We start from the raw sequence: 26426 nt of genomic DNA on the forward strand, positions 1-26426 counted from the left end.
TATTTCCACCCTGAAGTTTCTCTGTAATGCATTTAAGAACATAAGATATTAAGTTTAATGAGGGAGAGAGCCAAGAGAAATTGAGTGCTTTAGATACCTTAAAGTGGACAAGGTAGTGTATGGAATTGTGGGAATTGAAGTAAGCTGTAGTATGGGTAAATGGGAGCTAAGGGCTTAGGCACATTGAAGAATGTGTGCAGAGATAGGTCACTGCCTAGGAGGACAAAGATGGGCATGTTTGATAATGTAGTAATCCCATTGAATTTGTGTAGATGTAAAGCATGGGCCTTTGATAAGAAAGTATGGAAGAGGTTGGATGTGTATGTGTTGAAAATTGAGTTTGGACAGCATTTAGTTTGAGAAAGGTTGATCGAATAAGAATTTGCAGTTTAAGAGAGAGGTGTGGAAGTAAGAACAGTATCTCTAAGAGGGCTGAAGAGGGTCTGTTGAGATGGTTTAGATATATGGAAAGAACAAATGACGAGAGGATGACTGGGCTATACATGTTGGAAGTGGAGGGAACAAGGAGCCGGGGGAACTAAGGAGGAGGCAAAAAGATGATAGTGAAAGATGCTTTGAGATGTGAGGATGTGAACATGGAAGGTGTGAGGTATGCATGGAATAAATCAAATTGAAGTGGTGCATTATACAGGGGGTGATGTGCTGTTAGTGGGCTAAACAGGGCTTAAGAAGCAATCAGGGGGAGCCATAGAAAGAGCTATGGGAGATGGCGGATAGAGGACTTTGGTTTTGATGCATTATACATGGCAGCTAAGAGAGTGGATGTGAGTGAATGTTATTCTTTGACTATTTCAGGCACTATCTCACTCTGCAGGGAACAATGAGCAAGTTTGAAAAATTGTTACAATTCTAATGAGAGAATGAGTGTGGTGAGGTTGATGAAGAGAATGTATACATCTTCAGAAGTGGAGAGGAACATGAGAAGAAAGAAACCAAACTGGATATGAAAAATGTTTTAAGTGATTGGGGCCTGAACATGAAGGAGGGTGAAAAGCATGCACAGGGTATAGTGAACTAGAGCAGTGTCTTATATAGGGGTCTTTGTCCTGTCATTGGACTGAAAGAGGGCATCCAAAGCAACTGGGATGGGGGCTGTGGTTTTGATGCATTACACATGACAGCCATGGTGGGAGAGGTAAATTCAAGGGTCTTGGAGAGGTGGGCAAGTATGCAGTCTTTAGGGGATGACTTGAGGGGGTCTGGGAAGCGAATCAGCACTGATGGCAAATCCAAGTGAGAAACTGCAGAAGTTGGTGTCAGAGTTTGGGAGAGCTTGTGGAAGGAGCAAATTTGGGTGAGAGTTTGATTGATATATCTGTCCATATTTCTGATGCTTGTTCACTTTAGGAACTCCCTTGAGGGGTGCCCACAGCAAGAGTCTCCATAACTGGTGAACTCCAGTGCCACTTCTTAGACTTTCATGCCTCACCCTTAGCAGGCCACTGGCAGAGGGCAACTCTAGCACACTGTTTTTAGGGCTGCTACCTAATGTCCCCACTAGCTACTATTACCTAATATGTCTTCCTAATGATCCAACCTACTGATTCTACCTAATGCTCCCAGTTAATGCTCCTACATACTGCTACTGCCTTTTGTTTCTACCTAATGCTCCTGTCTAATGTTCCAACTTAATACTTATATGTATTGCTCCTACCATTTTGGCAAAAGGCAGGGGAAGCACAAAGCACTCACCATAGAAAAATCTAGCAAGAAAGTGTGAGTTGTAAGAGTTGAGTGTTTGTCGAGTTTTATGTGTGACACAGAGAGATTCTGTGTTTGTAGACAGAATGCCAGCAGTCCATGTGTGATTAGAGAGAAAGAAAAGACAACTTCCTGGGTCAAAGGAGAACAACTTGACAACCATTGAAGTGCTGGCTCACTATGCAGCTGTCACTGACCCTCCTGATACCCAGGTGAGTAGTACTGGTAATATACCTCCCTTGTTGGTGACTGCCTACTAACTGCTACCTACTGTGTGTGAGTTTGAATGCCGAAAATTTGGAGGAAGTGGAGTGTTTTAGATACGTGAGTGTGGACATGGGAGTGAATGGAAACCGTGGAGGTAGAATCGAGTCATAGGGTTGAGGAGGTGGTGAAGGTTCTGGGAGCATTGAAGAATGTATGGAAGGCGAGAATGTTATCTCATAGAGCAAAAATGGGTATGTTTGAAGGAATATTGGTTCCAACAATGGGTAAACTACGGAAAGTTTTGTGGGGCCTGAATGTGGAAAGGGAGCTGTGGTTTCAGTGCATTACGCATGACAGCTAGAGACTGAGCGTGAATGAATGTGGCCTTTTTTATCCTTTCCTAGCACTACCTTGCTGGGAAAGGGGGTGCTATTTCATGTGTGGCAGGTTGGCGACGGGAATGGATGAAGGCAGCAAGTATGAATATGTTTATTTTTATTTATTATACTTTGATGCTGTCTCCTGTGTTAGCGAGGTAGTGCAAGGAAACAGACGAAAGAATGGCCCAACCCACCCACATACACATGTATATATATATACACATCCGCACACGCACACATACGTACCTATACATCTCAGCATATATATATATGTTGAATGTGTTTGATGATAGAGTGGCAGATATAGGGTGTTTTGGTCGAGGTGGTGTGCAAAGTGCGAGGGTTAGGGAAAATGAGTTGGTAAACAGAGAAGAGGTAGTAAAAGCTTTGCGGAAGATGAAAGCCGGCAAGGCAGCAGGTTTGGATGGTATTGCAGTGGAATTTATTAAAAAAGGGGGTGACTGTATTGTTGACTGGTTGGTAAGGTTATTTAATGTATGTATGACTCATGGTGAGGTGCCTGAGGATTGGCGGAATGCGTGCATAGTGCCATTGTACAAAGGCAAAGGGGATAAGAGTGAGTGCTCAAATTACAGAGGTATAAGTTTGTTGAGTATTCCTGGCAAATTATATGGGAGGGTATTGATTGAGAGGGTGAAGGCATGTACAGAGCATCAGATTGGGGAAGAACAGTGTGGTTTCAGAAGTGGTAGAGGATGTGTGGATCAGGTGTTTGCTTTGAAGAATGTATGTGAGAAATACTTAGAAAAGCAAATGGATTTGTATGTAGCATTTATGGATCTGGAGAAGGCATATGATAGAGTTGATAGAGATGCTCTGTGGAAGGTATTAAGAATATATGGTGTGGGAGGAAAGTTGTTAGAAGCAGTGAAAAGTTTTTATCGAGGATGTAAGGCATGTGTACGTGTAGGAAGAGAGGAAAGTGATTGGTTCTCAGTGAATGTAGGTTTGCGGCAGGGGTGTGTGATGTCTCCATGGTTGTTTAATTTGTTTATGGATGGGGTTGTTAGGGAGGTAAATGCAAGAGTTTTGGAAAGAGGGGCAAGTATGAAGTCTGTTGGGGATGAGAGAGCTTGGGAAATGAGTCAGTTGTTGTTCGCTGATGATACAGCGCTGGTGGCTGATTCATGTGAGAAACTGCAGAAGCTGGTGACTGAGTTTGGTAAAGTGTGTGAAAGAAGAAAGTTAAGAGTAAATGTGAATAAGAGCAAGGTTATTAGGTACAGTAGGGTTGAGGGTCAATTCAATTGGGAGGTGAGTTTGAATGGAGAAAAACTGGAGGAAGTGAAGTGTTTTAGATATCTGGGAGTGGATCTGGCAGCGGATGGAACCATGGAAGCAGAAGTGGATCATAGGGTGGGGGAGGGGGCGAAAATTCTAGGAGCCTTGAAGAATGTGTGGAAGTCGAGAACATTATCTCGGAAAGCAAAAATGGGTATGTTTGAAGGAATAGTGGTTCCAACAATGTTGTATGGTTGCGAGGCATGGACTATGGATAGAGTTGTGCGCAGGAGGATGGATGTGCTGGAAATGAGATGTTTGAGGACAATGTGTGGTGTGAGGTGGTTTGATCGAGTAAGTAACGTAAGGGTAAGAGAGATGTGTGGAAATAAAAAGAGCATGGTTGAGAGAGCAGAAGAGGGTGTTTTGAAATGGTTTGGTCACATGGAGAGAATGAGTGAGGAAAGATTGACCAAGAGGATATATGTGTCGGAGGTGGAGGGAACGAGGAGAAGAGGGAGACCAAATTGGAGGTGGAAAGATGGAGTGAAAAAGATTTTGTGTGATCGGGGCCTGAACATGCAGGAGGGTGAAAGGAGGGCAAAGAATAGAGTGAATTGGAGCGATGTGGTATACCGGGGTTGACGTGCTGTTAGTGGATTGAATCAAGGCATGTGTATGGGGGTGGGTTGGGCCATTTCTTTCGTCTGTTTCCTTGCGCTACCTCGCAAATGCAGGAGACGGCGACAAAGCAAAAAAAAAAATATATATATATAATTTTTTTTTTTTTTTTTTTTTGTCTCCCGCGTTTGCGAGGTAGCGCAAGGAAACAGACGAAAGAAATGGCCCAACCCACCCCCATACACATGTATATACATACGTCCACACACGCAAATATACATACCTACACAGCTTTCCATGGTTTACCCCAGACGCTTCACATGCCTTGATTCAATCCACTGATAGCACGTCAACCCCGGTATACCACATCGCTCCAATTCGCTCTATTCCTTGCCCTCCTTTCACTCTCCTGCATGTTCAGGCCCCGATCACACAAAATCTTTTTCACTCCATCTTTCCACCTCCAATTTGGTCTCCCTCTTCTCCTCGTTCCCTCCACCTCCGACACATATATCCTCTTGGTCAATCTTTCCTCACTCATTCTCTCCATGTGCCCAAACCATTTCAAAACACCCTCTTCTGCTCTCTCAACCACGCTCTTTTTATTTCCACACATCTCTCTTACCCTTACGTTACTTACTCGATCAAACCACCTCACACCACACATTGTCCTCAAACATCTCATTTCCAGCACATCCATCCTCCTGCGCACAACTCTATCCATAGCCCACGCCTCGCAACCATACAACATTGTTGGAACCACTATTCCTTCAAACATACCCATTTTTGCTTTCCGAGATAATGTTCTCGACTTCCACACATTCTTCAAGGCTCCCAGAATTTTCGCCCCCTCCCCCACCCTATGATCCACTTCCGCTTCCATGGTTCCATCCGCTGCCAGATCCACTCCCAGATATCTAAAACACTTCACTTCCTCCAGTTTTTCTCCATTCAAACTCACCTCCCAATTGACTTGACCCTCAACCCTACTGTACCTAATAACCTTGCTCTTATTCACATTTACTCTTAACTTTCTTCTTTCACACACTTTACCAAACTCAGTCACCAGCTTCTGCAGTTTCTCACATGAATCAGCCACCAGCGCTGTATCATCAGCGAACAACAACTGACTCACTTCCCAAGCTCTCTCATCCCCAACAGACTTCATACTTGCCCCTCTTTCCAAAACTCTTGCATTCACCTCCCTAACAACCCCATCCATAAACAAAGTAAACAACCATGGAGACATCACACACCCCTGCCACGAACCTACATTTACTGAGAACCAGTCACTTTCCTCTCTTCCTACACGTACACATGCCTTACATCCTCGATAAAAACTTTTCACTGCTTCTAACAACTTGCCTCCCACACCATATATTCTTAATACCTTCCACAGAGCATCTCTATCAACTCTTATCATATGCCTTCTCCAGATCCATAAATGCTACATACAAATCCATTTGCTTTTCTAAGTATTTCTCACATACATTCTTCAAAGCAAACACCTAATCCACACATCCTCTACCACTTCTGAAACCACACTGCTCTTCCCCAATCTGATGCTCTATACATGCCTTCACCCTCTCAATCAATAATCTCCCATATAATTTACCAGGAATACTCAACAAACTTATACCTCTGTAATTTGAGCACTCACTCTTATCCCCTTTGCCTTTGTACAATGGCACTATGCACGCATTCCGCCAATCCTCAGGCACCTCACCATGAGTCATACATACATTAAATAACCTTACCAACCAGTCAACAATACAGTCACCCCCTTTTTTAGTAAATTCCACTGCAATACCATCCAAACCTGCTGCCTTGCTGGCTTTCATCTTCCGCAAAGCTTTTACTACCTCTTCTCTGTTTACCAAATCATTTTCCCTAACCCTCTCACTTTGCACACCACCTCGACCAAAACACCCTATATCTGCCACTCTATCATCAAACACATTCAACAAACCTTCAAAATACTCACTCCATCTCCTTCTCACATCACCACTACTTGTTATCACCTCCCCATTTGCGCCCTTCACTGAAGTTCCCATTTGCTCCCTTGTCTTACACACTTTATTTACCTTCTTCCAGAACATCTTTTTATTCTCCCTGAAATTTAATGATACTCTCTCCCCCCAACTCTCATTTGCCCTTTTTTTCACCTCTTGACCTCCTGTCTCTTTCTTTTATACATCTCCCACTATATAGGGTGGGGGAGGGGGCGAAAATATTGGGAGCCTTGAAAAATGTGTGGAAGTCGAGAACATTATCTCGGAAAGCAAAAATGGGTATGTTTGAAGGAATAGTGGTTCCAACAATGTTGTATGGTTGCGAGGCGTGGGCTATGGATAGAGTTGTGCGCAGGAGGATGGATGTGCTGGAAATGAGATGTTTGAGGACAATGTGTGGTGTGAGGTGGTTTGATCGAGTAAGTGACGTAAGGGTAAGAGAGATGTGTGGAAATAAAAAGAGCGTGGTTGAGAGAGCAGAAGAGGGTGTTTTGAAATGGTTTGGGCACATGGAGAGAATGAGTGAGGAAAGATTGACCAAGAGGATATATGTGTCGGAGGTGGAGGGAACGAGGAGAAGAGGGAGACCAAATTGGAGGTGGAAAGATGGAGTGAAAAAGATTTTGTGTGATCGGGGCCTGAACATGCAGGAGGGTGAAAGGAGGGCAAGGAATAGAGTGAATTGGAGCGATGTGGTATACAGGGGTTGACGTGCTGTCAGTGGATTGAATCAAGGCATGTGAAGCGTCTGGGGTAAACCATGGAAAGCTGTGTAGGTATGTATATTTGCGTGTGTGGAAGTGTGTATGTACATGTGTATGGGGGGGGGGGGTTGGGCCATTTCTTTCGTCTGTTTCCTTGCGCTACCTCGCAAACGCGGGAGACAGCGACAAAGTATAAAAAAAAAAAAAAAGAAAAAATATATATATATATATATATATATATATATATATATATATGTATATATATATATATATACAGACATATACATTTATACACATATACATAATTCATACTGTCTGCCCTTATTCATTCCCATCACCACCCCGCCACACATGAAATGACAACCCCCTCCCCCCTGCATGTGCATGAGGTAGCGCTAGGAAAAGACCACAAAGGCCACATTCGTTCACACTCAGTCTCTAGCTGTCATGCATAATGCACCGAAACCACAGCTCCTTTTCCACATCCAGGCCCCACAAAACTTTCCATGGTTTACCCCAGACGCTTCACATGCCCTGGTTCAATCCATTGACAGCACATCGACCCCAGTATACCACATCGTTCCAATTCACTCTATTCCGTGCACGTCTTTCACCCTCCTGCATGTTCAAGCCCTGATCACTCAAAATCTTTTTCACTCCATCTTTCCACCTCCAGTTTGGTCTCCCACTTCTCCTCGTTCCCTCCACCTCTGACACATACATCCTCCTTGGCAATCTTTCCTCACTCATTCTCTCCATGTGACAAAACCGTTTCAAAACCCCCTCTTCTGCTCTCTCAACCACACTCTTTTTATTACCACACATCTCTCTTACCCTTTCATTACTTACTCGGTTAAACCACCTCACACCACATATTGTCCTCAAACATCTCATTTCCAGCACATCCACCCTCCTGCGCACAACTCTATCTATAGCCCATGCCTCGCAACCATATAACATTGTCGGAACCACTATTCCTTCAAACATACCCATTTTTGCTTTCCGAGATAATGTTCTTGCCTTCCACGCATTTTTCAATGCTCCCAGAACTTTTGCCCCCTCCCCCACCCTATGTGTATATGTCTATGTATGTATACATATGTATACGTTGAATTGTATATAAGAACAAGGTTATTAGGTACAGTAGGGTTGAGGGTCAAGTCAATTGGGAGGTAAGTTTGAATGGAGAAAAACTGGAGGAAGTAAAGTGTTTTAAATATCTGGGAGTGGATCTGGCAGCGGATGGAACCATGGAAGTGGTAGTGAATCAGAGGGTGGGGGAGGGGGCGAAAATCCTGGGAGCCTTGAAGAATGTGTGGAAGTCGAGAACATTATCTCGGAAAGCAAAAATGGGTATGTTTGAAGGAATAGTGGTTCCAACAATGTTGTATGGTTGCGAGGCGTGGGATATGGATAGAGTTGTGCGCAGGAGGATGGATGTGCTGGAAATGAGATGTTTGAGGACAATGTGTGGTGTGAGGTGGTTTGATCGAGTAAGTAACGTAAGGGTAAGAGAGATGTGTGGAAATAAAAAGAGCGTGGTTGAGAGAGCAGAAGAGGGTGTTTTGAAATGGTTTGGGCACATGGAGAGAATGAGTGAGGAAAGATTGACCAAGAGGATATATGTGTCGGAGGTGGAGGGAACGAGGAGAAGAGGGAGACCAAATTGGAGGTGGAGGGATGGAGTGAAAAGGATTTTGTGTGATCGGGGCCTGAACATGCAGGAGGGTGAAAGGAGGGTAAGGAATAGAGTGGATTGGATTGATGTTGTATACCAGGGTCGACATGCTGTCAGTGGATTGAACCAGGGCATGTGAAGCGTCTGGGGTAAACCATGGAAAGCTGTATAGGTATGTATATTGCGTGTGTGGACGTGTGTATGTACATGTGTATGGGGGGGGTTGGGCCATTTCTTTCGTCTGTTTCCTTGCGCTACCTCGCAAACGCGGGAGACAGCGACAAAGTATAAAAAAAAAAAAAAAAAAAAAAAAAAAAAAATATATATATATATCTTTTCTTTCAAACTATTCGCCATTTCCCGCATTAGCAAGGTAGCGTTAAGAACAGAAGACTGGGCCTTTGAGGGAATATCCTCACCTGGCCCCCTTCTCTGTTCCTTCTTTTGGAAAAAAAAAAAAAAAAAAAAAAAAACAAGAGGGGAGGATTTCCAGCCCCCCGCTCCCTCCCCTTTTAGTCGCCTTCTACGACACGCAGGGAATACGTGGCCATTCTTTGTCTGTTTCCTTGCACTACCTCACTAACGTGTGAGACGGTGATTAAGTATGGTAGATGAATAATGACTAGATAAAAATGATTGTAGTTATAGTCATGGTAATAGTAATAGTATTTCTATTATGCAAGTGTTTTAGAAGCTGAATGAGTGCATCAGCAATTTTGATGTGTGGTATTGAGTATTAGCAATGGGTGATGTGACAGCTGATGGTATGAATGGGGGCCATGGTGCGCCCAGTGTGAACGAAAATGGTTTACATTTTATGAAGGTTGTGTGTTGAAAAGGACCAGTGTTTCAGAATGTATGGTTTATAAAGAATTTGGGTGAGTGGGGCAGTTGAAATGGGCATAACTGGATTATGTACTGAAATATAGGCACGATAGAGAGGTATAGAAAGTGAGTGAAGATGGAAAAGAGGCATTTATCAAGAGATATGAAGAGAGAGAATAGGTGAAGAATGGCAAAAGCTGAGAGTCATTGAAGTGTGGAGAATGGGTAAGGAATGGGATGTATATTTCAGGAAGGAGTGTGTACATGTGAAAGAGAAGTGTGTGGCATGCAGGTGAGATGTTGGCATGTGAGTAAGGGTTTTAAGTTGTGGGATGAGGAAATTAATTGTTAGGGAAAGAGAGAAAAAAGTAATGAAAGTGATTGGGATATGTTTAAGAGGAAGTGACAGGAGGTCAGGAGGAAGGTGCAAGGTGCTGGAAGCCTTCCCCTTGTATTTCTAATTTGTAAAAGTTGGAGCAGAAGAAGGATCCAAGTGAGGATTGTTCATCCCTCTCAAAGGCTCTGGTTTGGGTGACCCAAATGTGTTTTGATTTAACAAAAGATAAGAAGAAGGGAGAGATAGGTCGTATGTTTGATAAAAGGAACATGGATGTTTTAGCATTGAGCAAAAAAAAGCAAAAAGGGAAGGGGAAAGAAAAGTTTAGGATTGTCTTAGGGGTAAAGTTAGGTGTTAGTGTGAGAGCAAGCTAAGGAAGGGGTAGCACTGCTGCTGAAGGGGGGATGTGGGAATGTATGAGAATGTAAGAAAGTGATCCCCCAGACTGATGCAGGTAAAAATGGAAGTAAAGGACAAGAGATGAGTAATTATTAGTGCTTAGATGCACCTAGAAATAAGAGGACAATGGAAGAGAGTTTATGAATTTAGAATGTTTGATCCTATAGACTATATCTGTATTGTTACATTTCATTAGAAGTTGATTATATGAAATACCGTACAGTACTTAGTTTTCCTTTTTTCTTTTTCACTTAATTGTTTTTTTCCTGGATCATTTCATTAGCTATGTCTACATTGCAGCATACCCACAATTCACTTCTCAGGCTACATACTATCTTTTGAATATTGCCATTTTCTCATGTCTCTGTTTTTAATTGTCTCTGCTCTTGTCCATATTCGGGGAATGAGCTTAATGCTTTTCACAAGCCAGATTGGGGATTTAGACTTGCAGCTGCTTGCACTGGTATTTGCTAATGTGTGCCATGTCTTCAAGTGCCTTATGGTAATTAGTTGCTTCTGTAGATAGAAGACAACAAGTATTGCTCCCCAGGCCATTCCCAAGACTTCCCACCTCTTAGTAACAAATTAGCTGTCATACTGATTGCATCTTAATGCAACCTCTGTGGTGCAATGTCTCCCCTGGCTTGTCCCTATACCTTTGTGTGGAGGCACCTTCCTTCAGCTGGCAGTGGAATAATGTAATTTTCTGCTAAGGAGCTCTGGCATCAATGGCAGCTGTTAATTTTGAAAATGATGAGTAACATTTTGATGAAGTCATAGGTGTAGGGGTGAGTTCTGTAGACGAGAAAGATGTGGATATTGAGGGGTGAAGGTGATGATGATGAGGAATGCCATTGCAAGAAACTCCTGAATTTGTTTATTCTGATGGCTGTCGTTATGTGCCATAACTATGATTTTGATAGTTCTAACAGTGGTGGTAATGATACTAGTCAGTTGACAAAATTTCAGTAATTTGATGGTGTATTTATGAATGTTTTAATTTTCTCAGAGTAATGCACAAGGAGGGGAATTGACAAAACTTGATGAGTGGTGAAAGAGTTAATTGATTTCCCAGCTGTTTGTCTTTTTCTTTTTTGAGCATCTTAAAGTCCCTCTCCCAGATTTCTGTGGTAACTCTGAAAATTTTTTATTGTTTTCAAGCAATATCCATCACGTCTGTGATAACTTAAGCAGTGTGTAGAATTTCAGCATATTATTCAAGCCTATCTAGACCTTTGACTTGTTCTGATAGCAACTGAAAAGTTAAAGGAATGATTTGCTTGTGCCACTTTGCTATGACAACAGAAAATATGTTAACTTTTTATTTGTGTAAACACTGTTTCTCCTCATCTTTGCATGCACTTATATCCCAAGGCATTCTTTGAACATGTGTTCTTTTTCCTTGCATGAATGTGATAAACACATTTGCCATTTCTCGCATTAGCGATGTAGCATTCCAGGACAGATGACTGAGCCTTAGAGAGAAAACTCCTCACTTGGCCCCCTTCTCTGTTCCTTCTTTTGGGAAAGTAAAACTGAAGGAGAGGATTTCCAGCCTCCTGCTCTTGCCCCTTTTTGTCACCTTCTGTTACATGGAGGGAATATGTTGGATGTATTCTTTCTTCCCTATCCACAGGGATAAAATGCTAACATATCTTTATCTATTTCTGGCATATAACCCTTTTTTGCACCATGCTTTGAACAGCAGTATTCATGACATTATCCTAATAACTCTTGCCTGATTTCAGCTTGCTATATCAGTAAAATCATGATCTTTATATCAGTTTTTCTCGTAGTATAAGTTTTAGATTAAATTAGATTATTTTTGTTTCAGGAATATCAGCAGCATCTGGAAGAGGCTTGTGGCCATCATCACTCTCGCAATAAAAAGAAGAGCAAAAAGAAGGACCGGAAGAAATCACGATCTCGCTCCCATTCTTACTCGGTATGCATCAATTGTTCTCTTTTTTGGCTTGAAATTTTTCTTCATTATTCTTGTTATTTTACTTTTGTGTAGCCCAAGGTGAGGTGCGTAAAGACTGATAGAATGCTTGTATAGAGGCCATTTGTAAAGGCAAGAGGGAAAAAATAAACATTGGAATTCAGAGAAATAAATCCCTACAATTATACTTTTAAGATGAATAGGACCGGTGATTAGGAGGATAATGGAAAGCACAGAACATCTGATTGAGGATGAGCAATGTTCCTTTAGGAAAGGTAGAGGATATATGAACTAAGAGTTTATTTTGAATAGTTTGAGAGAAACTGGAGAAAGATTGAAATGTATATGGTATGTGTGCATGATAGGGCTGACAGAGATGCATCATAGAAGATACTTGGAGTATATGGTTTAAGTGGAAAGAAACCAAATATATCAAGGCATTTTTACCATGAAAGTAAGGCAAATTTGTGAGAAGGAAGGGAGGAGGGAGAGTGATTCCTAGTGAAGGTGGGTCTTTGGTCCATTATTGGATTTACTATTTAATGATTTGGTTTTCCGCTTTTTGATAATTTATGACAAAACTTCATGGATATGACAAATGTAAGCTGTGATTTCATTATCCAGTATACAATAGTTTTTGCTAAATATTGGCAGTTATGATCAAAGAGTCTTGCAATTTATGAATATCAGTTTATCTAAGCATTCATATTAGGTCAAATATTGTAGGTTAAACATCTTCACCTCCAGATCTGTTCTATTCTGGTTTGTATTGATAGGGATTAGTATCATCTTTGTCATCATCTTGTTTGAACTGCAAAGGCATGTATGACAAGTTTAAGCTCAGGTCATCTCTGTTTTCAGAGTTGCTTGATGAGTGCCTTTCCATTGTTGTTATCTTGTCAGCATTCATGCTGTCCTGTTACAAAGATGGCATACCATTGTACCCAGTCATTGTTCGCCCTGTTAGCCAATTATGAGTGCTGTTGTTTCTTTTAGATTTATACTGATTAACAATTTTTTTTTTTTTTGTGTTGAGAGAAGCAGATTTAAATGCAATAAAAATTGTATATGACTGAGTTAACCTTTAAGGACAGCATGGATTTGTACTAGGCAGAAATGCCCAATTTTAGCTTTTACTGTTGAATCTTTTCACGCACAATGATGAAAGGAAAGAAAATGGATATTGTCTTTCTTGATGTTGTAAAGGAATTTGATGTTAAAACACAGGATTCCGTTGGATGAGACTGCGAAACAGAACATAAATGATAAGCAGGGGAGATAGATGAAATTTTTAAGAAACAAGATTTGAAGGGGTAGAAAGTGGAACTGTGTTTGCTGAAAATGTTGTTTGAGGGGTGGATTAAGAAAGTATTTCTTGATAATACTGTCTGATGTAGAGGAAGTGTTTTGAGGATGATAGTAAAATAAGATTATAATCTCATGAAAACATAGATGATTAAAGAAGACTTAAATCTGGAGAAGGACAAGTATGTGGTCTGTTAGGGATGAGGGGGGCCTGGGAAGTGAGCCAGTTGTTTGCCAATGATGCAGCGCTGGTGGCTGATTCGGGTGAGAAACTGCAGAAGTTGGTGACGGAGTTTGGAAAAGTGTGTGAAAGGAGAAAGTTGAGAGTAAATGTGAATAAGAGCAAGGGTATTAGTATTAGGTTCAGCAGGGTTGAGGGAGAAGTTAGTTGGGATGTAAGTTTGAATGGAGAAAAATTGGAAGAAGTGAAGTGTTTTAGATATCTGGGGGTGGGCTTAGCAGCGAATGGAACCATTGAAGTGGAAGTGAGTCATAGGGTTGAGTAGGGGGCGAAGGTTCTAGGAGCATTGAAGAATGTGTGGAAAGAGAGAATGCTATCTTTGCAGAGCAAAAATGGGTATGTTTGAAGGAATAGCAGAAGAGCAGAAGGGGGAGTGTTGTAATGTTTGGACATATGGAGAGAATGAGTGAGGAAAGGTGACAAAGAGGATATATTTATCAGAGGTGGAAGGAACAGTGAGAAGTGGGAGGCCAAATTAAAGGTAGAAGGGTTGAGTGAAAAAGATTTTGAGCAATCAGGGCCTGAACATACAAGAGGGTGAGAGGAGTGCAAGGAATAGAATGGATTGGAATGATGTGGTATACCGGGGTCAACGTATTATCAATGGACCGAACCAGGACATGTGAAATGTCTGGGGTAAACCATGGAAAGGTCTGTGAGGCCTGGACATGGATAGGGAGTTTTGGTTTCAATGCATTACACATGAGACTGAGTGTGAACGAATGTGGCCTTTTTTTCTGTTTGAGTGTGAACGACTGTGGCCTTTTTTGTCTGTTTTCCTGGCGCTACCTTGCTGAAGAGTGGGGTAGTGGTGCTGTTTCGTGTGGGATGGGCTAGCGCTGGGAATGGATGAAGGCAAGCAAGTATGAATATGTACATGTGTATATATGTCTGTGTGTGTGTGTGTGTGTGTGTGTATGTATGTATATGTTGATATGTATACGTATGTATATGTTGAGCATCCCTAAGCTGAATGTCTGAAATCCAAAATGCTCCAAATCCAAAACTTTTTTTGTGCAGCAACATTACGTTACAAGTGGAAAGTTTCACACTAGACCTCACTTGCCCGTGTTTGGCTCTGACACTCTGTTAGCACCAGTTTCTTACAAACCATCATTACCACCAGACCTCTGTGCATTACTCACTGTGTGCTTTTCTTATTCTCTGTTCTGTGGTATGTAGGTATTGTTGAAAATGTCAAAAAGGGCTCCCAAGTCCATCAGTAAGCTGGAAGAAGTGGATATCATATAAGTTTTTTGACTTCGATAATGAGGCTCCAGTTGTTTATTCACTGACTGATAGTGAAATAGCTGAATGGTTCTGAATCAAGGTGATAATGATAATAAAGATATGAAGTGACTTCGTTAACACTGGAGAAAAAGTGCCTATATACGACCTTGTGAAAATGTATGATGAACTTATTGAAGGACTAGAGCAGAACTAGGAATCATGTCAGTTTGTAAATTCAAAAAGAGACATCAAAGACAAAAACCATTGTTAACGAGGCAGATGACTGGAGGGCACGTTTATAAAAAGCCATTCAGCAGAATGCCTTCTCATCCTTAGAGGACCTACTTCCTGATCCCTCAACTTCTTCTCATGTTCCTTCTCACGATGATGTACCCTGTCCCTCAAGTTTCTCAGGCCATATGTAGTTTTAGTATTTGTTACTACATTTTCCCTCTTTTGCAAACAGTTTTTTTTTTAAGTACAAAATATTGTTATGTGAAATCTGAATTTCATCTTCACTTAAAATGCCATGTGTAACATGACCAGCAACATTATTGCATTAAAATTTTTCAGTTTTCATTACATTTAAAACTACCTGTAATTATCTTAGATTAAATGCTTATATGTTTTTATATCTCATATAAAACCTGAAAATATAATACAGTGTACTGTGACCTTTTAATCAAAACAGAGCATTGTTGGTGAAAACTGAAAAGCTGCAGTTGTTTGTTGTTATTGTTTAACAGCTGATACAGCTACTGTGCTGCTTAGTTACCCAAAGCTCATTTTTCGTTGTATTAATGGTGTTTCATAATTTTTTACTTTTAAGTACTTATGTGTGAATAAGTGTTAAAAAGATGATTGCTTATCAGTAGCATATATATTCAGAGTCAGGAATAAAGGTGATGCCAAACAACCACAGATTGTCCGCATGGATGGCTGAGGTTGTGACACCTTAGCTAGCTGATGGTTGTGTTACATAAACTTTGTTTAAATTGCAGAATTATTAAAGATATTGTATAAAGTCTGTTGAATGAAGTCTGTTGGGGATGAGAGAGCTTGGGAAGTGAGTCAGTTGTTGTTCGCTGATGACACAGTGCTGGTGGCTGATTCATGTGAGAAACTGCAGAAGCTGGTGACTGAGTTTGGTAAAGTGTGTGGAAGAAGAAAGTTAAGAGTAAATGTGAATAAGAGCAAGGTTATTAGGTACAGTAGGGTTGAGGGTCAAGTCAATTGGGAGGTGAGTTTGAATGGAGAAAAACTGGAGGAAGTGAAGTGTTTTAGATATCTGGGAGTGGATCTGGCAGCGGATGGAACCATGGAAGCGGAAGTGGATCATAGGGTGGGGGAGGGGGCGAAAATTCTGGGGGCCTTGAAGAATGTGTGGAAGTCGAGAACATTATCTCGGAAAGCAAAAATGGGTATGTTTGAAGGAATAGTGGTTCCAACAATGTTGTATGGTTGCGAGGCGTGGGCTATGGATAGAGTTGTGCGCAGGAGGATGGATGTGCTGGAAATGAGATGTATGAGGACAATGTGTGGTGTGAGGTGGTTTGATCGAGTGAGTAACGTAAGGGTAAGAGAGATGTGTGGAAATAAAAAAAAGCGTGGTTGAGAGAGCAGAAGAGGGTGTTTTGAAGTGGTTTGGGCACATGGAGAGGATGAGTGAGGAAAGATTGACCAAGAGGATATATGTGTCAGAGGTGGAGGGAACAAGGAGAAGAGGGAGACCAAATTGGAGGTGGAAAGATGGAGTGAAAAAGATTTTGTGTGATCGGGGCCTGAACACGCAGGAGGGTGAAAGGAGGGCAAGGAATAGAGTGAATTGGAGCGATGTGGTATACCGGGGCTGACGTGCTGTCAGTGGATTGAATCAAGGCATGTGAAGCGTCTGGGGTAAACCATGGAAAGCTGTGTAGGTATGTATATTTGCGTGTGTGGACGTATGTATATACATGTGTATGGGGGGGGGTTGGGCCATTTCTTTCGTCTGTTTCCTTGCGCTACCTCGCAAACGCGGGAGACAGCGACAAAGTATTAAAAAAAAAAAAAAAAAATTGTATAAATTACCCTCATGCTATGTTTATAAGATGTATATGAAACAAAAATGGATTTGGGTTTAGATTTGGTTCCCCTCCCAAGATATCTCATTATGTTTATGCAAATATCATTTTGTTTATGCAAATATTCCAAAATCTGAAACACTTTTTGGATAAGGGATTCTCAACCTGTATATGCTAAAAAGTAAGGTATATTCTTTTTGTCATCTTCAGTGAATTTTTTTTTTCCTTGCATATATTCTTGTTAGGATACAGAATAAACAGAGTCTTGAACTGAGTTCATGATGTTCTCAAAGTGATATGTATCTCTTTTTACAGTCTGATAGTGATGATGGTCATCACAAACGCAGGTCACGGCGTTCCCGGTCCCGCTCCAGAAGTTACTCTGAGGATTCAGATGATGACCGTCGGAGATCTCGAAAGAAAAAGAGCAAGAAGAAGAAGGGTCGAAGTCGTTCTGTGAGTATTATGCTTGAGTTATTCATAGTAACTGATTTTGTTTGGTCTGAGATAAAATTATGATACATAACCAGAAAGTTTTACTTTGTTAATTTTCCACTTTTGGTCTTGTTGGTCGTATGTTAGCTGATAAATTTCAATTATAGATGCATATATCACAGCAACAGGATGTGAGTGTGTGTTGCTTACATCCTGCAGTGCCCAAGATAGCACTCCAAGATATGACATATCACGTTTATTAGCAGGACCATTAGTATCAGAAAGATGTCTATCTATCTATCTCTCTTTTTTCTTCTGCCTCACCCACACATGGACTGGTGGCATTTTTGTCTTCAAAGATACAATCTCTCCTTGTCACACGAAACACATAACAACGCTTAACTCACACAGCTCTTTCTTCGTAACTCTAGATTTTCCTTCAGTGAGTGCTATACGTTAACCATGTCTTTTAGCAAAATGGAAGGAGCAATAGATAGAAGTAGTAGGTAAGAATGTTAGCAGGAGAATTAGTTAGAAACAATAGGTAGACGTAATAGAGCTGAACAATAGTCAGGTGTATTAGATTGAATTAGTAGATTGGAGCATTAGGCAGAATTGTTAGGTTGACACATTATGAAGACAATAAGAGCCTCTGAAACAGTGCTCTAGAGTTGCCCTCTGCCAAATGGCCTCTTAAGGGTGAAGTACTAAAGGTGAAGAATCGCCACTGGAGTTCACCAGTTATGGAGACTTTTGCTGAGGGAATTCCTGGAGGGAATGGGCACTAGAGATAAGTAGATAGACATAACAGACAAAGAGCTGGCTTCATTTGCTCATATCCATTCTCTAGCTGTCATGTTTGATGCACCAAAACCATAGCCCTTTAACCACAACCAGGTCCCATAGACCTTTCCATTATCTCCCCTGACTACATTATATACCCTTGTTTAACCCATTGACACTACATCACATTGCCTCAATTTGCCCTGTTCCTTGCATGCTTTACACCTTCCAGCATGTTCATTCGCCAACACTCAAAACATCTTTCACTCCCTCCTTCCTCCTCCTCCTCCTCTTTGGTTTCCTTCTTTTCCTTGTTTCTTCCACTACTGACATATCCTCTAAATCATCATCTTCATATGACCAAACCACTTCTACACACCATCTTCAGCTCCTTCATACATAATCCTGATACTACCATCTATCTCTCTTACTCTATTATTTTTTATTTGATGAATCCATCTCATGCCAAAGATTATCCTCAAACATTTTGTTTCCAAGACATTCATCTTCTTCCATACCGGATCATCTAGAGCTCTCACCTTGCATCCATGCAAAACCATTAGGATTACTAGTACCATCAAACATACCCATATATACCCTCACGGATAGTGATTTATTTTTAACACATTTTCCAAGATGCCTAGGACCTTTTCCCCCTTTCCCACTGTTGCTCGCTTTAACTCCTGTGGTTCTATATGCCTCATTCACTCCCAGGTATCTAAAGCACTTCATTTTCTTTCTTTAAATTCAAACTTCAACTGTCATGTCTCTCTCCACTGCTAAACCTGATAAGCTTACTTTATTCACAGCTCTCTGCTTTCTCCTTTCATGCACTCCCACAAACTCGGAAACCAACTTCTGCAGTTTCATGCTCGAACCTGCCACCAGTGATATGGCATCAGCAAGAAGTAACTGATTTGCCTCCCAGGCCTCCAATAAGCTGCAAACCTATGCCTCATATTTACCTCTCTTACCACCACATTCATAAACAGATTAAACAGCTGTGGAGACATCACACCCCTACCACAGACCCACCTTCATAAGGAACCATTATCTTCGTACTGCTCATTGTTTCAGATAGCTTCCCTCCCAGGGGAGGGCTGGTAATCTTCACATCCTTGTATTTTTGATTTCTAAAAGTAGGAAGAGGAGCTAAGAAATGAGTGCTCATTCTTCTCGAAGGCTTTGGCTGGGATGTATGAATGTGTGTGGATGTAGCCAAGTTAAGAAGGGAGAGATGGTTGGTATAATTGAAGAAAAGAATCTGGATATTCTTGCTTTAAGTAAAACTAAACCATAGGGGAAGGTAGAAGAAAAGTTTGGGAATGTCTTAGAGGTAAAGTCAGGGATGAGAGCAAGAGCTGAGGAAAGGGTAATACAACTACTGAAGAAGGAGTTGTAGGGATGTGCAAAAGACTGAAAGGAAGTGAGTCCAGACTGATGTGGATAGAAATGATAGTCGCTTACAAGAGGTGGGGGATTATTAAGTACTTCTGCACCTTAGAGGAAAGATGACTAAAGAAGAGGAACAAGTGACTTGAGAGGACCTTAGTGAGTGTGTCAGCAGCTTTAATTATGGTTGATATGAATATGTGAGTGGGCAGTGTGGCAGTTGAGTATATTACTGGGGGGCTTGAAGTACCTTTTGTAGTGATTAAGAATAGTGAACAGCTTGTGGAGCTGTGTACTGAAAAAGGGATGGTGAATGGGAGTACCTAGTTTATAAAGAGGGTCATACATAAGTATACGTGAATAGGAAAGATGGAGAGTGAGCATTATTAGACTAATTAACAGGCATGCAAAAGAGAGACCCTTGGATGTGCATATATTGTAAGGGGTAGCTGGTGGAATGTATGACTTATGTAGTGGAGGTGAAGGTGAAGTTTTTTAGAGGTTTTAGGTAAAAGAAATTGATATGGGCAGAAAGAGGGTTGTGAAAGTGAGTGAGCTTGGAAAAGAGGCTTCTGAGAAGATACAAGTATAGATTGAGTACAGAATGGCAAAACGTGAGAGCATATGAACCGAGGAGGATGGATGAGGAATGGAAGATGTTTAGGGGAGCACTGAATCCATGTGCAAGAGAAAGGTGTAGCATGACACAGGACAGGTGAAAAAGGGTGGTCATTGATGGAATAAGAGAGTTAGGTTGCTGGTGAAAGAGAGCAGAGAGGTGTTTGAAATTTTTTTTGCACGGGGTGTTCAAGTGATTGGCATATGTACAAGAGAAAGTGGGAGAAGGAAGGTAAAGTGGCTAAAAAATGGAGCAAATGAGAGTCGGAGTAAGTGAGTGTTGGCAGACTTCTGGGAGAATAAGAAAATGTTTTGGAATGAGGTTAATTGTGAGTAAAATGCGAAGAAATGGAAACATTCATGAAGGGGAAATGGGGAAGAGGTAATGCAGAAATGAGGTGAAGAGGTTTAGTGAGTATTTTGAAGAGTTGTTGCATGTTTTTGATGATAGGATGGTATTTGTGGGATGTTGTAGGTGTGGAGGTATGCAAGTGAGGTCATGGAAATTGGTTTTGTGAAATAAGAAGTGGTGAAAATGTTGCATTTAGGTGAAGTGTTGCAAAACAGCTGGAATGAATAGGATCTTCTGTTTCCTCTTTTAGAAACCGAAATGCAAGAAGGGGAGGGTTTCCAGCACCCCACTCCTACCCCCTTTAGTTGTCTTCTATGACACATGAGGAACACAGAAGTAGAATTCGTTCTCCCCTACTTCAGGGAATGGAGTGAATTGGAACGATGTGGTATACCGGGATCAACATGCTGTCAATGGACTGAACAAGGACATGTGAAGCGTCTGGGGTAAACCATGGAAAGGTGTGTGGGGCCTATATCTATAGCCCATGCCTCACAACCACATACTATTGTTGGAACTGCTATTCCTATATATATATGGGAGGTATTTAGGGAAGCACTGATGGCATGTGCAAGAGATACATGTGGCTTGTGAAAGGTGGGAGGTGGGCAGATTAAAAATGACAGAGTGGGGGGATGAAGAAGCATAGTTGCTTGTGAAAGAGAAAAGAGGGGTGTTTGGGCTGTACTTTCAAGGAAGGAGTGCAAATGATTGGTAGATGTTGAAAAAGATGGCAAATGAGAGCTGGGTTGGAAAAGAGGGGCATTTGAGTGGTGCTTACAAGAAAGGAGTGCAAATGATTGATAGATGTTGAAAAAGAGGTGCAAATGAGAGTTGGGGTTAGTATCATTATATTTCATGGAGAAGAAAAAGATGTTTTAGAAGGAGGGAAATAATGTGTGAAAGACAAGAGAACAAATGGGGACAAAGGTGAAGGGAGCAAAAGGGGAAGTGAGAACAGATATTGATGGAGGGAATATTTTTGAAGGATTGATTAATGTGTTTGATGATAGAGTGGCAGATGTAGGATGCTTAGCTTGGGGTGGTATGTAAGGTAAGAGAGTCATGGAAAGTGGTTTAGCAAAGAGAGAAGAGGTGTTGAAAGCCTTGCATAAGATGACACTTGGCAAGGTGGCAGGATTGGATGGTATTGCAGTTGACTTCAATATTGATTGGTTGCTAGGGATGTTCAGTGTATGTATGCATCGTGGTGAGGTGCGTGAGGATTGGAGAAATGCGAGAAATGCATGTATAGTGCCATTGTATAAAGGCAAAGGTGATAAAGGTGAGTCTTCAAACTTTCTTTCTTTCAAACTATTCGCCATTTCCCGCGTTAGCGAGGTAGTGTTAAGAACAGAGAGCTGGGCCTTTGAGGGAATATCCTCACCTGGCCCCCTTCTCTGTTCCTTCTTTTTGGAAAAAAAAAAAAAAAAAAAGGCTTCAAACTACAGAGGCATAAGTTTGTTGTGTATACCTGGAAAGTTATATGGGAGGGTATTGATTGAGAGGGTGAAGGCATGCACTGAGCATCAGATTGGGGAAGGGCAGTGTGGTTTCAGAAGTGGCAGAGGATGTGTGGATCAGGTGTTTGCTTTGAAGAATGTGTGTGTGAAATACTTAGAAAAACATGGATGTGTATGTGGTGCTTATGGATTTGGAGGAGGAGTAAGATAGGCTCAATAGATATTCTCTGTGGAAGGTCTTAAGAGTGTATGGTTTGGGAGGTAAGCTGCTAGAAGGAAGTTTTTAGCAAGGGTTTAAGGTGTGTTCACAAGTAGGAAGAGAGGAGAGTAATTGGCTCTCAGTGAAGATTGGTCTTCGGCAAGGGTGTGTAATGTCACCTAGGTTGTTTAATTTGTTTTTGAATGGGTTGGTTAGGAAGGTAAGTGCAAGAGTTCTGTAGAGAGGGGACAGTATGCAGTGTGTTGGGGATAAGAGGGCTTGGGAAGTGAGTAGTTGTTTTTCGCCAGTGATACAGCTCTTGTGGCTGATTCAAGTGAGAAACTGCAGAAGTTGGTGACTGAGTTTGGAAAAGCGTGTGAAAGGAGAAAGTTGAGAGTAAATGTGAATAAGAGCAAGATTATTAGGTTCTGCAGGGTTGAGGGACAAGTTAGTTGGGATGTAGGTTTGAATTGAGAGAGGTTGGAGGAAGTGAAGTGTTTTAGATATCTGGGAGTGGACTTGGGAGCAAATGGAACCATAGAAGCAGAAGTGAGTCATAGGGTAGGGGAGGCAGTGCAGGTTTTGGGAGTGATGAAGAATGTGTGGAAAGAGAAATTTTTATCTTAAGAGAGCGAAAATGGTTACCTTTGAAGGAATAGTTGTTCCAAAAATATTGTATGGTTGCGAGGCATGAGCAATAGATAGGGTTGTGCGGAGGAGGGTGGATGTATTGGAAATGAAATGTTTGAGGACAATATGTGGTGTGAGGTGGTTTGATCAAGTAAGTAATGACTCGCTTCCACTTCCAGGGTTCCATTCACTGCTAAGTCCACTCCCAGATATCTAAAACACTTCACTTCCTCCATGTTTTCTCCATACAGACTCACATGCTAACAAACTTGTTTTTTCTTACAGCGATCCTTAAGCAGTGAAGACTCTTACAGATCAAGACGCTCAAGCAAGAAGAAGAAGCATCGTTCTCGCTCGCGTTCACGGTCCAGATCACGTGGCGGGTAAGTTCTGAGAAAGTTTAATTAACAGAGTATAATGACAGAAAAAGAAACTTTACAGTTGTATTATGTGATTTGAGCCAGTTATGAATTATTTGTTACCTGTCAACTCTGGCTTTCTTCTTCTCATACTTTCTTTTTGTGGCTAGGAACATAATGAGCATGTGATCAGGTATGATTTTATTGGATCAAGTTGAATGATTATTCCACACACAAATTGGGTTGAGTACACATGTTTCAGGAATGAATGTTGTCTGTGAAAAAATGGGATTGAAAGTTATGTGACTGACTACATTTTTTAGAACTAACATCAAATGAGTGATCAGGAGAACATGCTTTTTATGAATGTATAGTAATGATAAGAAGCAGGTGATGTGTTAGAATGAAAGTGTAACACCCTACATATGTTGGAAAATTAAAAAAAAAAACGAGAGGGGAGGATTTCCAGCCACCCGCTCCCTCCCCTTTTAGTCGCCTTCTACGACACGCAGGGAATACGTGGGAAGTATTCTTTCTCCCCTATGCCCAGGGATAATATATATATATATATATATATATATATATATATATATATATATATATATAGGGGATAGGGGATTAAGAATACTTCCCACGTATTCCCTGCATGTTGTAGAAGGCGACTAAAAGGGGAGGGAGCGAGTGGCTGGAAATCCTCCTCTCGTTTTTTTCAATTTTCCAAAAGAAGGAACAGAGTGGGGCCAGGTGAGGATATTCCCTCAAAGGCCCAGTCCTCTGTTCTTAACGCTACCTCGCTAACGTGGGAAATGGCGAATAGTACGAAAGAAAAAAGATATATATATAGGGAAGAAAGAATACTTCCCACGTATTCCCTGCGTGTCGTAGAAGGTGACTAAAAGGGAAGGGATATATATATATATATATATATATATATATATATATATATATATATATATATATATATATATATATATATATAAATTTTAAGCACATGTTACTTAAAGAGGACAGTCAGGTTAAACTATGATTTTCTGAGTGTCAGAAAAAATAATTTGTCTGCATTAAAACCAATTTAACCATTTAATTGAAACAAAGCTCCTATGCATAAGTATGTCATTAGTTAAAAGTGACTTGCCATGGCCACCCCCATGAGGGAGGTCCCAAAGGGAATGGGCATCAGAGATAATAGAGAGATAGATAGGGGAGAAAGAATACTTCCCACATATTCCCTGCGTGTCGTAGAAGGCGACTAAAAGGGGAGGGAGCGGGTGGCTGGACATCCTCCCCTCTCGTTTTTTTTTTAATTTTCCAAAAGAAGGGACAGAGAAGGGGGCCAGGTGAGGATATTCCCTCTAAGGCCCAGTCCTCTGTTCTTAACACTACCTCGCTAATGCGGGAAATGGCGAATAGTAGTAGTATGATATATATATATATATATATATATATATATATATATATATATATATATATATATATATATATATATATCCCTGGGGATAGGGGATTAAGAATACTTCCCACGTATTCCCTGCGTGTCGTAGAAGGCGACTAAAAGGGGAGGGAGCGGGGGGCTGGAAATCCTCCCCTCTTGTTTTTTTTTTTTTTTTGATTTTCCAAAAGAAGGAAAATTACCTCGCTAACGCGGGAAATGGCTAATAGTTTAAAAGAAAAGAAAAGAAAAATATATATATATATATATATATATTATTATTATTATTATTATACTTTGTCGCTGTCTCCCGCGTTTGCGAGGTAGCGCAAGGAAACAGACGAAAGAAATGGCCCAACCCACCCCCATACACATGTATATACATACGTCACACACGCAAATATACATACCTACACAGCTTTCCATGGTTTACCCCAGACGCTTCACATGCCTTGATTCAATCCACTGACAGCACGTCAACCCCGGTATACCACATCGCTCCATTTCACTCTATTCCTTGCCCTCCTTTCACCCTCCTGCATGTTCAGGCCCCGATCACACAAAATCTTTTTCACTCCATCTTTCCACCTCCAATTTGGTCTCCCTGTTCTCCTCGTTCCCTCCACCTCCGACACATATATCCTCTTGGTCAATCTTTCCTCACTCATTCTATCCATGTGCCCAAACCATTTCAAAACACCCTCTTCTGCTCTCTCAACCACGCTCTTTTTATTTCCACACATCTCTCTTACCCTTACGTTACTTACTCGATCAAACCACCTCACACCACACATTGTCCTCAAACATCTCATTTCCAGCACATCCATCCTCCTGCGCACAACTCTATCCATAGTCCAAGCCTCGCAACCATACAACATTGTTGGAACCACTATTCCTTCAAACATACCCATTTTTGCTTTCCGAGATAATGTTCTCGACTTCCACACATTCTTCAAGGCTCCCAGAATTTTCGCCCCCTCCCCCACCCTATGATCCACTTCCGCTTCCATGTTTCCATCCGCTGCCAGATCCACTCCCAGATATCTAAAACACTTCACTTCCTCCAGTTTTTCTCCATTCAAACTCACCTCCCAATTGACTTGACCCACAACCCTACTGTACCTAATAACCTTGCTCTTATTCACATTTACTCTTAACTTTCTTCTTTCACACACTTTACCAAACTCAGTCACCAGCTTCTGCAGTTTCTCACATGAATCAGCCACCAGCGCTGTATCATCAGCGAACAACAACTGACTCACTTCCCAAGCTCTCTCATCCCCAACAGACTTCATACTTGCCCCTCTTTCCAAAACTCTTGCATTCACCTCCCTAACAACCCCATCCATAAACAAATTAAACAACCATGGAGACATCACACACCCCTGCCGCAAACCTACATTCACTGAGAACCAATCACTTTCCTCTCTTCCTACACGTACACATGCCTTACATCCTCGATAAAAACTTTTCACTGCTTCTAACAACTTGCCTCCCACACCATATATTCTTAATACCTTCCACAGAGCATCTCTATCAACTCTATCATATGCCTTCTCCAGATCCATAAATGCTACATACAAATCCATTTGCTTTTCTAAGTATTTCTCACATACATTCTTCAAAGCAAACACCTGATCCACACATCCTCTACCACTTCTGAAACCACACTGTTCTTCCCCAATCTGATGCTCTGTACATGCCTTCACCCTCTCAATCAATACCCTCCCATATAATTTGCCAGGAATACTCAACAAACTTATACCTCTGTAATTTGAGCACTCACTCTTATCCCCTTTGCCTTTGTACAATGGCACTATGCACGCATTCCGCCAATCCTCAGGCACCTCACCATGAG

The 26426-nt window shown here is 41.3% G+C and overlaps 1 protein-coding gene across 16 annotated transcripts in view; it reads left to right on the forward strand.

Annotated features, from left to right (window-relative positions):
• Prp40 (pre-mRNA processing factor 40) overlaps positions 1–26426 on the forward strand; it is a 214917-nt gene that overhangs the window by 101505 nt on the left and 86986 nt on the right. For all 16 annotated transcript variants that reach the window (XM_071678354.1, XM_071678358.1, XM_071678365.1 and 13 more), the window contains 3 exons: positions 11962–12072; positions 17224–17364; positions 23066–23163. In XM_071678354.1, coding sequence (XP_071534455.1) covers positions 11962–12072; positions 17224–17364; positions 23066–23163 — 350 coding nt within the window. The remainder of the gene's footprint in view (positions 1–11961; positions 12073–17223; positions 17365–23065; positions 23164–26426) is intronic.

Source organism: Panulirus ornatus, chromosome 27, assembly GCF_036320965.1.
Source record: "Panulirus ornatus isolate Po-2019 chromosome 27, ASM3632096v1, whole genome shotgun sequence".
NCBI lineage: Eukaryota > Metazoa > Arthropoda > Malacostraca > Decapoda > Palinuridae > Panulirus > Panulirus ornatus.